Genomic DNA, 12,684 nt, shown 5'->3' with positions numbered 1-12,684 from the left:
TTCGACCCGAACAAAAAAATTTCCCCATATAAACTTTAAATGCATTTTAAAAATAGTTCCCGGATTCCAAAAATTATAAAATTTTGGATTTCGACTAATTTTTAGGCGGAGAATCCGATAACGAAATAATCCGGGTTCCCCTAAAGGACCCAATTGGGTTTTTAAATTTTGAATAATGTATTGATTTTTTGATTTTATATGAAAGAGCACCTTTTTCTGAGCCACTATGATTTTTTTTCAGATTTTTAGAACTTTATTTTGATACCTAAAATGAATTACAAAGAGATTTTTTGAAATCACCTTTTGACAGCTGGGCAACTGCTTGACAGCTCCGCCCAGTACAAAATGCGACGAGGGATGATTCAACAAATCGCTCCCATACAAACTTCAAACTGATTTTTAAATAGGTTCACGGGCATCAAAATTGGGTTTTTTAATTAAGAAAAATGTATTAGTTTTTTGGTTTTATACGAAAGAGCACCTTTTTCTGAACCACTATGATTTTTTTCAGATTTTTTGAACTTTATTTTGGTACCTAAAATCAATTTAAAATAGATTTTCCGAAATCACCTTTTGACAGCTGAGCAACTGCTTGACAGCTCCGCCCAGTACAAAATGCGACGAGGGGTGATTCGACAAATCGCTCCCATACAAACTTCAAACTGATTTTTAAATAGGTTCCCGAGCACCAAAATTCATGAAAATTTGGATTTCGGTTCAGTTTTGCATGCAGATTCTGAATATGTAATTATCTCAACACCGCTAAAGATGCCAATTCATGAAAATTTGGATTTCAGCTCAGTTTGACATGCAGATTCAGGATATGGTATCACAAAACCTCGAACAAAATTGCATTTAAAATTCCAGGGTTATTTACAAACAAACTGTGGGCTTCGTGGCCGAGCGGTTAGCGGCGTCAGTCGTTTAGGTGTCTCGCAAGCCTTGGAGTGTGGGTTCGATTCCCGCTCCAGTCGGGGAAACCTTTTCGTCAGACAGAAAATTCTCCACTGGACCACTGGGTGTTATTTGTGCTGTCCGTTGTCTAATGGTAGTGAATGTTCAGTCTGTGCGGTCTCTAGCCGAAGACGGTGTAATGTCTTTATAAAACTACATTGTACCAATTCTGTAGCATACTATTTTGTACATGATTTCAATAAATATATAAGTTTTTAGATGGTTCTGTGCTATCTTTGATATTATGAACAGCGTAATATTGTAATATGTACCTTTTTGCTTTGAATCAAATACAGTAGACGTTCGATAAGTGCAACATGTTTACGTTTCAGTTACCGAAAGAAATTCGCTAACTGCAACGACTGACAGCCGTTAAACAGTTTTCAATTCCGTAACAAATTTTGAAAACGACGTATAATCAATGCTACACCATTGATTATACGTCGTTTTCAAAATTTGTTACAGGATACTGCAAGATGACGTCACGAAGCTATGCACTGACAGTTCACAGAGCTTGTTTACATGGACTTAGTTTCTGGCCAAGATCCGGCAAAATTGCTTTTCGATAGAACTTCGGAATAATGAGAGTTGGACGATTGGTTTTGTATTAGTAGAGCTGAATGTACTCGATATTTACGTATCACAATGATATCGGAACGGAAAACGAGATTTAAATTTTTCGCCGGTCGTTCAAAATTCTAACACCTTGTAAACAAGCTCGCTGAACTGTCAAACAAAGTGAGGTTAGACCGGTGCTTGCAGTACTCTACTGAATTGATGTTGGACGCAGCCAGAATGCACTCAAAAACATCGCAATGCAGCTGTAGTGCATCCGGAAAACATCGCTACTCTGTTGACGTTTAGTTTTTGACAGATAGCGGTGCGATAACTGCAAAATTGTTGCACTTAGCGGACTTGCAGTTATATAAGAGCAACATTAACGGCGGCTACTATTCGAGCAACCCGCGCAGCGCTACCATTTTGACTTAACCACCCTTTTCCACACCGGTAGCAATCAAATTAGTCACCCTGATTCGTATCGGGAGGGCTGTCATATTTGCATAGAATTTTTAGCAGCGCAACTGTCCCGCTACTATATTTGGTCACCCACCCATAGCGCTACTATTTTGCGAGCGCATCCAGCAGCGACCGGTAAAGTTTGCTGCAATGATGGAGGGCTGCCAAACGGGGTATAGAAGCGCACCGTTAAAGGTGCTCTAAAGCATTGCAGTTAAACCGTTTGCACCGAGCGAACGTCTACTGTACATTAGGTATTTGTTTCAAAGCATTTTTTTCATTGCTTTAACAATCAAGCCTCCGCGGCAAGTCTTGTTGACTTTAAATCTATCACATACAGTAGACGTTCGCTCGCTGCAAACGGTTTAACTGCAATGCTTTTTAACTGCAAGTCCGCTAAGTGCAACAATTTTGCAGTTATCGCACCGCTATCTGTCAAAAACGAAACGTCAACAGAGTTGCGATGTTTTTCAGATGCACTACAGCTGCATTGCGATGTTTTAGAGTGCATTCTGGCTGCGTCCAACAGCAATTGATAACTGTTTGACGGCTGTCAGTCGTTGCAGTTAGCGAATTTTATTCGATAACTGAAACGTAAACATGTTGCACTTAGGGAACGTTCAAAAATTACGTCCAACTTTTGGGGAGGGGGAGGGGTTAGTAGAAAAGTGTGACAGTACGTGTATTGGGTATAGGAAAAGTGCGTGACAGAGGGGGGAGGGGGGGTCTAGAAATCCCGAAAAACGATGGACGTAATTTTTGAATCTTCCCTTATCGAACGTCTACTGTATACGTCAAGGAATACTCACATATACTTGCACAAATCTTCTATATCCTGACACTCGATGCAATACGACAAGCTCGGTTTGAGAACGATTGCGACATTGACATTGACAGTAGTTTTTTGTTGGGTTTCCGGTTTCCCAAACCCAAGATCCCGAACCAGCGAAACGGCACTGTAACCAAAAAAAAAATCACTCCTTAAATCAACTCAAACTTAAGTTCTTTTGATGCAATCCCGCACCTCCGTGGAATTACTCAAATTTGCGTCAAATAGCGGTAGTGGTCACTATGCATACAGTCATGACTCGCTGGTTGGGGGCTTAATAGTTGGGTGACTTTTTAGTTGGGGCCCCGTTAGTTGAGCTGTCAGCCAACTAAAAAGTACCTGGATGTCATAATTCAATGTCTAACTGAAAATGACAACCAATCTGTATTTCCGAGGGGCGAGCTAATGAGTTTTTGGTTTCTTAAACTTTACTAATAATCGAAAAGAATTTCTATTTAATATTTCTTAAAAAAAAAATAATATGTACAATTACTTCGAAACAAATGCAAAACATCGGTAATCTTTATTTTGTCGATCATTGAAAGCGTTTTGTGCTTGCTTTTGGTCCGGGTGATTTCATAAACATCTATATTTTCACTTCACCGACTAAAAATGAGTGAAAATAATTATTTCCTGCATTGGCCACATATGTATCTTGCAAAACGTATCAGTTTTGCTCTAAATGTGAAACAAATTGAAAAATTTTCCTTTTTGCTTCCAACCTAAACATGATTAAAAAAAACAATGCGCACGCCCCTTGTGCTGCTGTCACTTCACCCAACTAGCGAATCGAATTCGTTGGTTGGGTGGAGGTTGTGGCTCAACGAGCGGGTTCCGACTGTACATGTAATTCTCGTTTGATCGCTGCAAAATTTTTCACCCAGTGGCAAGTTATTTTCACCCAGCGATGGCCTTATTTGACGCAAATTTGGGTTGAGTCAAGATAACCCAAACACAGACAAACAGACGTAACACTTGCGAAATTTCCATCGACCACGCTTTTAACGATTATTTTAAATTTTCATAGTTGTGGCTTTCACAACCAGAGGCGCGCGCATCGTTTTTCTATGCATTTGACGTTTCACACTAGCGCCTTCTGTTGACGATATTGCACAACACGGTGATTCGTGCAACTTTTCCACCAGATGGTGGTAGTGTGAACTGGGCGATGGATTTCCATGAAAATCGTTCAAGGTGTTACGTCTGTTTGTCTGTGACCCAAATTTGGCTTCTTCCACGGAGCCGCACGGATGTATCGGTGCTTCTCTCTTCATTTTTGACAACGTTCGTGTGGGGAGAGGGAGAAAACAACCCAACGCTGAGTAAAAACTAAAAGCTGTTTAGCCAAATTTGAGTTTTTAAAACTTATTCGCTGGGTTTAAATATTTTTCAGTGTATTTCTTTCAGTGCAAAGGCTTTTTTCTCACAAAAAACATCGCTATGAACCCAACCCTATTCTACAGTGACATTTCAGTCGCTGCGGCATAAAAACATAGAATCCATGCGATGAGTTTTGGTTTTGGCAGTCGGCAGACAGTGACTGTTTATATTTCTCGGCTGTTCAGGTTTTAAAAGAAACTGTAGAAAAACTCGGTGAATTTCCACTTTATCCTACGCTGTGATATAATTAGCTGATTTTGCAAGATGGTATGTATAATAAGTGATAAAAGGTTGCCAAGATTATGTTGAGTTTTAGCGTATAATTGTAAGCTAACATTACGGAATAAATTTGGGGTTATGTTGTGTATATTTTGTGCTTCATCACTAATCGGCTGAATCTCAATCTTTTCCCATCCGTGTCTAGGCCCGTCGGTATGATTCCAGAACGACTATCTTCTCGCCAGAAGGACGTTTGTACCAGGTCGAGTATGCCATGGAGGCCATTTCCCACGCCGGTACTTCGTTGGGAATTTTGGCGAAAGACGGCATCCTGCTAGCTGCCGAAAGGCGGAACACCAACAAGCTGCTCGACAGTGTTATCTTCTCGGAGAAAATCTACAAGTTGAACGAGTAAGTGTTGATGTAAATCGTACCTATTTCGGTGCTACTCCAAATCTGTGGTCTCAGTTTTAAAAGATTTGTAATCTTGTCCAAAATTTATTCCCCTTGTAATTTCTCACAGGAATTTGCTCATATTTCGTTTGCGCAATTCACGAGAAATGATATTTTTTGCTGTGATTTCGTCTGGTCGATTATTTGTCACAAGAAACTTCTGGCCGTCCTGCTCTCCATAGCTGCATAACGTTGAGGGCAGAGCCTGCTTCTCAGCTTTGTAATCTAAAAACTCTCCCACTGTAAATATAAAGAACTGTGAGCTTTCTGTCTTTGGAAGTTCTGTGTTTGATAGTTTTCTATGGTGCGGATCATGCGGATAATAGATCTTTACACTTTTATCGATTCTTATCATACTTGCAGTGATATGGTCTGCTCTGTAGCCGGAATCACTTCCGATGCCAACGTGCTGACGAACTTACTTCGAGTGATTGCGCAGCGCTATCAGTTGAACTATGGAGAAGCCATGCCCTGCGAGCAGCTGGTCTCGCATTTGTGCGATGTGAAACAGGCTTACACGCAATACGGAGGCAAGCGACCTTTCGGTGTTTCCATTCTCTACATGGGATGGGACAAACATTACGGCTACCAGTTGTACCAGTCTGACCCCAGCGGTAACTACGGCGGATGGAAAGCCACCTGCATTGGTAACAATTCAGCGGTAAGTAGTTTGAGTTCTGAGACATTTTTCAACAGGTGAACAGATAATTAATTAAACTTATTTGAATAGGCGGCAGTATCTGCTTTGAAACAGGAGCTAGGAGACAGTGAAATTTCCTTGGTTCAAGCGCAAGATCTTGCGGTCAAGGTCCTATCAAAAACTCTGGACATGACCAAATTAACATCGGAGAAGAGTAAGTCGGAGTAAATGTGTATGAAAACCCAGATTCAATGTTTGAATTATCTTTCAGTCGAAATGGCAGTTCTAACCCGAGAGAATAACAAGACCGTTATCAAAATTCTGTCCAGCACGGAAGTCGATGCTCTCATTGCTAAGTATGAAAAGGCGGAAGCCGAAGCGGAAGCCGCCAAGAAAGAAAAGTTGGCCCAGAAGTCCGATAAGTAAAAAACATGGGAAAAAGTAAGTTACATTCAAATTTCTTTTCATTTAACATTCGTTTCGATATCTGTGAATTGTATCAATACATTGATCTGTAAACCAGACTGGTGCTCCTAGAAGAAGGTAATGAGAAATCCATTGCAATAATCCCGGTTATGCTTCGTTCAAACGCCTGAGAATATTTTACTGTATCCCTTTCTTGTACCGACTTTTCGAAACCTCTAAGCAGAATACCCTCTTAGTTTGAGTGTAATCAGTTTTGAACCTTTGTCGTCCTCTAAAGCTTATTCTTTGGCAGTTGCGCTTGTTTCGACTACACTGAACGAAAACCCCCGCCAGAAATTCAATGAAAATTGCCTCATCCGACTCCCTTGCCTATTTTCCGAAAAAAAATAGGATGATTTTCGTTTGAAGCAGCCTCCCTCAAAATCAAAACAAGGTGAATGACTACCATCTCTACAAAGGATGATTTTCGTTGCATTTTAAGAAGACAATGTATGAATGATATTCATTTCTCTTCCGAATTGGTTTGATCTAGGATCTGTTGTCATAAAAATTTCGATAAAAAATATTTTGAATGAAAATAAGAACTTAGTTATCCATTTTCAAAAATCAATTTATTGACATTCACCATTACCAACTTTATAACACAAAAGCAGTTCGGTGAATTGGTTATTACGGGGGATTCCTGGGGGATCCTGGATACATATATCCTGTACAAATGAATATCAATCATGTAGGAACAGTCGTAAGGGGTGATACACAAATTATGTCATGCAAAAATCGACCTTTTTCAACCCCCCTCCCCCCTATGTCACACTCTTTGTATGGGACCTCAATATTTTTTTGTATGGGTCGTCACGTTCTGCAAAACCCCCCTCCCCCCTAAAAGCGTGACGTAATTTGTGCATGACCCCTAATAACAAAAATAATTCATTCTTACCTATCACGAAATTGTTTTATCTATATATATAAAAATGAGTTTGAAGTTCCTTTGAGGCAACAAAACTCAGGAACGGCTGAACCGATCAGGCTGACCCTTGAACTGTTTGATTCGTTTTCAAGGTGGCTGTGTTTATATGTACAAAAAGTTACGAAAATCAACTAGAAAAGTAACAAAATTGAAAAAGAACTGATTTCAAGGATGGAAGAAAATCACTTCTAACGATAAATGATACGCCATAGGAACAATCAAAGATAGCTGTTGCTCTTGCGGTAACATGATGCGACACCCTCGCGCTGTGCTCATATCACAGAGCAATCAAACATCTGATGCACGCTTTATCGCGGGATCTATCGTTATCGGATCATGTTACAAGTCGCGATAAACTTTATTCTTCACGATTATGGCCACTTTTGCACCCGGAATCATAATTCAATATCTGGAATATTACATTCATATGCAGATCGTGAATCTTCAGCAATAAGAATGCACAAAAAGTGATCGAAAATCGAAATTTATCATTTCGACTTCATGATAACGATCGCATCGCGACCGCACATGCCGAGCGATTCATTATTCGCGAACCATGGTTTGTTATGAATGCTTGACGACAAAATTCTATCGTTGTTGCTATGATCGCGCGATGCCTTCCAACCGCGACACATTTGAGATCCTATCATGATCACTTGTTTTTGCCGAAACCATCGACTTTTATGTAAAACTTTCAATGCATAAGTGTAAAGGAACAAGTCATTGTTCTATTTACCAAAAGTACCATTTATATTCCTTCAAAATAACCAAAATATCATTGAAATTGAAATATGTTTTTCATATGGTGGATTATTTATAATTTCGAAGCAGCAACAAATAAGGTATTACGAGTGATTGAGTGTGTCCACCCTACAAACAAGTGAATTGTGAGCTTATCTACATGTATACGAAGTGTACGAAGTGTACACGTACGAAGTGAAGAAGTTTTTGGAAGTGCATTTAACGTTTTCAGAGAAGACAGAAATTTTCTGGAGTCCCAAAAGAAGTCTGGTGGAGGAGTATTAGGCTCAGTATTTTAGTTATGGCAATAGTACCTCAAATTCGCCATAGTTGATTTTCAACCTTTAAAGATACAAATCAACAAGAAAAAAAATCGTGAACAACAGATCACGATCACAAAAGATGATTGCAATCATTCAAACTTCACAATTTGCTCAAATTATGGTAGAAATAAATAATTTTCCTTAACTTTTCGGCCTCCTTGCACCCTATTTCGCCATAGTGTACCAGTTATGGCAACTCCCATAAGGAATGCATGTAAATAGTGCGAAGTGGAACCCAAATTAACAAATGTGTCCATAACTGGTACAGGGTTCCTATCATTGGCACACGCCGTAATAAATACTAAAAGTAGTTTTGGCTCCATTTCTATATTTTTCCTGTAAAGTATTGAAACAAATCAATCATTTGACTTATTGTTTACATTCGTCGGTCTTCTTCTTATTTTTGTAGAAATTGTTTTTCTTAGGTAGTGCGATAACTGGTACAGGCACCCTAATTGCAATTTCGAATAATTTCAATTCAGAAATTATTTCAGCACCTAAATGCAAAGACTTTGAGCATGTTTGGGTGAAATTTTGCATTTCTGGCGAAACTCACGTGTTTGCCTCCGTATACTTTCCCCCAGATAACGCTCATAAAACTACTTACGATATTTTTTTTCAATCAGCTGAACAAATTTTATCGCAATTTCCTCCCGAGGTTAAAGTTCACATCTATGGTGACTTTAACCAACGCCAAGCAGACTTCATTCAGGACTCTGAAAATGAATGTATCTTACTCCCAGTCGTTGGAGACAATGAAACACCGCAGTTTATTTTTGACAAAACTGCTAATTTAGGCCTCAATCAAATAAATCATGTCAAAAACCAACAAAATTGTTATTTGGATTTCTTGTTCACTAATATTTACGAAGATTTTTGCGTGAGCGAATCATTGAATCCCTTGTGGAAAAATGAAGCTTTTCACACAGCAATCGAATTATCAATATTTATTCATGGACACCAAAATTCCAACGACTTTGAGTACGAAGAAGTCTTTCAATATCAAAAAGCTAACTATGTCAACATAAAGCGTAGACTAGACAATATAAACTGGCAATCAACACTACGGAATGAAGGAAATGTCGAAAATGCTGTAAATCTTTTTTTTGCAATTTCTCATCGTAATAGGCTGTTTTACCTCACGCAGGGCCGGATTTACAAATGTGGGGGCCCGGGGTCACAGTGTTGTGGGGGCCCTCTTTTTAGAGGATATTTTTTTTTCATTGAAGAAAAATCCAGAAAATATGGAAAATTCTTCCAAAATTTAGGGTTGTTATTGATGAAATTAGGCCGATACAAATATGTATTTCACTTTTTGTCCCACCAATGTTTGGCTGGTTGATGGGGGGAAAGGATTTTAGCAGCGAAACGAACCAATGTATGCTAAAACTGGTGGGAACATATTGTGGTGAGACAATTTTTTTGCAGCGGTTCGAATACGGTGCAAAAGATGCAATAATTTGAACAATATTTAGATAGCGCTTTGAGGCCGTTATTGACGTTCAAACGCAAAGCTAAACTGCGCAGGTGGCGCTTCTCTAAAACAGTTAATTACGAACCCTAGACTGAATTGCTTATGATACAAATGGAAGAAAAGTAAAATTCTGACAACTTTTATGCAAAGTATTGACCAGAAATATGTTATTTTTGCTTCCAAAGTTGAAAATTTTTCGTTACCTAACCTCACTTTAGATCGCCAATTGCAAAACCTCCAAATAGAATTTCTTGCGGAATCATTGATGAAATCTCTATAGATTTCACTCTATAGTTGCTGACCGATTACCAGGTTTCTTTTTTAGTGGAACTTAAGCATAAACATTTCTAACGCGACTTCGAGAGGGGTTTCTTGTGAATGCGCAGAATAATTGTTAAGGATTCCTTGTGGAACTTCAAGAGGCAAAAAATCAATAGTGGTATTTTTAGCGTAAATTTTACTAAAAGCTGCTGAAGAAATTTCATCGTAAATCCATGATGAGTTCCTGATGGAATTTCTGTTTTACTTTGAATAGAATTATAAGTGGAATTTCATAATAATCTTTGGCGGACGAATGTTTAACCAATTTAAACAAAAATTGTTAAGAAAACTTTAAATATTTCAGGATCTTTCAATAATTTCTCCACAAATATATACTGCAATTTTCATAAGGAACCTATGGAATTGTTAAGAGTTCGCCTTAAATTACACATTCAAGCCAGGAAGAAAAATTCGCCATGGAATTCATCATATTGAAGAAATTCGGATCAGATCTCCGCATAAATCCGACCTAAAATTCTTGCTTGTTCCTTCAAAGAATAATTCCAACAATTCTGGGGTTTGGTTTGAATAATTTATAAGTTTGGTAAGCGAAATCATATTCTACAATTCTAAAAACTTTTCTTTATTCTGATGAAGGTTCTTGCAAATCTTCAAAGAACTATGTAGGAAATTTTTAGAAATAACACCAATAATTATCGACAGAAATAAACACGAATTTTCAGCAGAAACTTTTCAACTCTCTATTCCATGGCGTTTAAGATTTCATCCAGAATTCAGGTGAAGATTTTCTCATGTATTTTCGTTAAAATAGCTTGTGCAATTCACAAAAGTGATCAGTTCAAACCGTAAAAATCTTAACAATTTTCTGGAAAATTTTGAATTTTTTTTAAAAGGCAGATATCTGCTTTTGTCTGATTTGAACCACAATATTTCACACACATCTTGAGAGTAGAAGAACTTCTGATAAAAATTACATCAAGATGTTTCTAGCACTACTTTTCTTCGGTTCTCATTTGAAGTTACATTTTGTGGGCAAGGATGGGAACACTCACTTGCAAAGAGTTACACTCACTTGCTGTTTTCTCAGCTCATAAGCGTGCAATCAAGAAACGATGTATGGACGACTTTTGCCTTGTGGTTTTATCTAAAACTTTGCCGAATAGAGTAGGGGTCGAACACGCATGCCGAAATCGTGAGGGAGCTGCGAAGACAACTCTCCACAAGGTGAATGTAAATTACACTCACCTCGTGGAGAGTTGCTTTCACCGCTCAGTCACGGCTTTGGTATTCGTGTGCGACCCCTACTCTGTTTGGGAACCTTTTAGACAAAACCACAAGGCAGAAGTCGTCCATACATCGTTTCTTGATTACACGCTTCTGAGCTGAGAAAATAGCAAGTGAGTGTAACTCTTTGCAAGTGAGTGTTCCCATCCCTGTTTGTGGGGCCCCCTGAAATGTGGGGGCCCGGGGCCATGGCCCCCTGGCCCCCCCTTAAATCCGGCCCTGACCTCACGCAAGACCGACACGAATGCACCCTTCAGGTGTAAAGTGTCGTAAATACATTAACAAACAAACAAACTCACGCAAGTCTGAAAGGAAAAGGCCTAATTTCCCGCATCAAATAAACAGTGCTGTAATGGTTCATTACAGCACTGATTTGCGTTGCGTAATGAACCATTACAGCACTGTTTTCAGTTTTGATCAACTTCTTGATGCTTTCTGGACGCAGTTTTAAAAATAGTGACAACTACACAGTATTACCTGCTATAATCAGATTTTAATAAATAAGGCTATGAACATCAGTGTGCAGTTTGATGGAAAAGTTTTATTAAAAACTAACCTCAAGCGGTAATTTATGACATTGCAAAAAACGTTGTACGCGACTCGGTACAGAACTCGATTTTTGCAGCACTCGTCGTAATTATCCAACTCGGCAAGCCTCGTTGGATAAATGTACGACTCGTGCTGTAAAAATCTTCATTCTGCACCTTGTTGCGTAAACTACTATTACAACATTATCTTCAAAATTATTCATGACGAAGTCCCTAAAAAGAAAAAAAAGACGTAATGTCAATTTTAAATATCCCGTCTGGTATAATAAACAAATAAAAAATTTGAAAAATCGCAAACAGAAAGCGCATAAAATTTACAAAAAAAATAATTGCGATGAAAATTTGGAAAAATATTTAGACATTGCTAATCAACTAAATTTTGCCATTGACACCGCATTTGAAGAGTACAATGCCAAAACTGAAAATGAAATAAAGTCTTGCCCTAAGAATTTCTTCAATTACGTAAAAACTAATCTTAAATCTGACAATTTTCCATCTTCTATGAATCTTGATGAACACGTAGGCAACAATCCAGACGAAATATGCAACCTATTTGCATCATTTTTCCAAGAAATTTACACCACCTTTTCAGATCATGACCGTGACCGAGACTTTTTTGAATATATCCCTGAATTTCCTGTGGATATAACTCACAATGAAGTGACGGTACACGAAATCTTGAACGCACTTAAAAATTTAGATGCTTCTAAAGGTGCTGGACCCGACGGTCTTCCTCCAGTATTTTTGAAGAATCTAGCTATGGAGCTCACCACGCCACTATTTTGGCTATTTAAAAAATCTCTCGAAACAGGTATCTTCCCCAAATCATGGGAAAGCTCTTTTTTGGTACCTATTTTCAAATCTGGCAAAAAATCTGACATACGTAATTACCGTGGAATTGCCATTATCTCGTGCATTCCTAAATTATTCGAAGCGATAATCAATAAAAATATATTTGCTCAAATTAAGTATATAATAACGCACATGCAACATGGATTCTATAAAGGGCGCTCAACCGCTACAAATTTATTGGAATTCATTAACTTTTCATTGACTGCAATGGATAATGGCAATCACGTAGAAGCTCTTTACACTGACTTTAGCAAGGCATTCGACCGCATTGATATTCCAATGCTACTCTTCAAAT

The 12,684-nt window shown here is 38.4% G+C and overlaps 1 protein-coding gene across 1 annotated transcript; it reads left to right on the top strand.

Moving 5' to 3' along the window:
* Positions 1–4,288: 4,288 nt before the first annotated feature.
* Positions 4,289–6,014, top strand: LOC109430680 (proteasome subunit alpha type-4). The gene is made up of 5 exons (XM_019706759.3): positions 4,289–4,447; positions 4,605–4,810; positions 5,216–5,513; positions 5,583–5,706; positions 5,764–6,014. Exons 1-5 carry the CDS (start codon positions 4,445–4,447, stop codon positions 5,916–5,918), a joined length of 786 nt encoding a protein of 261 aa, XP_019562304.1. The 5' UTR covers positions 4,289–4,444; the 3' UTR covers positions 5,919–6,014.
* Positions 6,015–12,684: the final 6,670 nt, after the last annotated feature.

The sequence above is a fragment of the Aedes albopictus genome, chromosome 2, assembly GCF_035046485.1.
Source record: "Aedes albopictus strain Foshan chromosome 2, AalbF5, whole genome shotgun sequence".
NCBI classification, from domain to species: Eukaryota; Metazoa; Arthropoda; class Insecta; order Diptera; family Culicidae; genus Aedes; species Aedes albopictus.
Note: the sequence above shows the minus strand (reverse complement) of the source record. Positions and strands in the feature narration are given on the sequence as shown.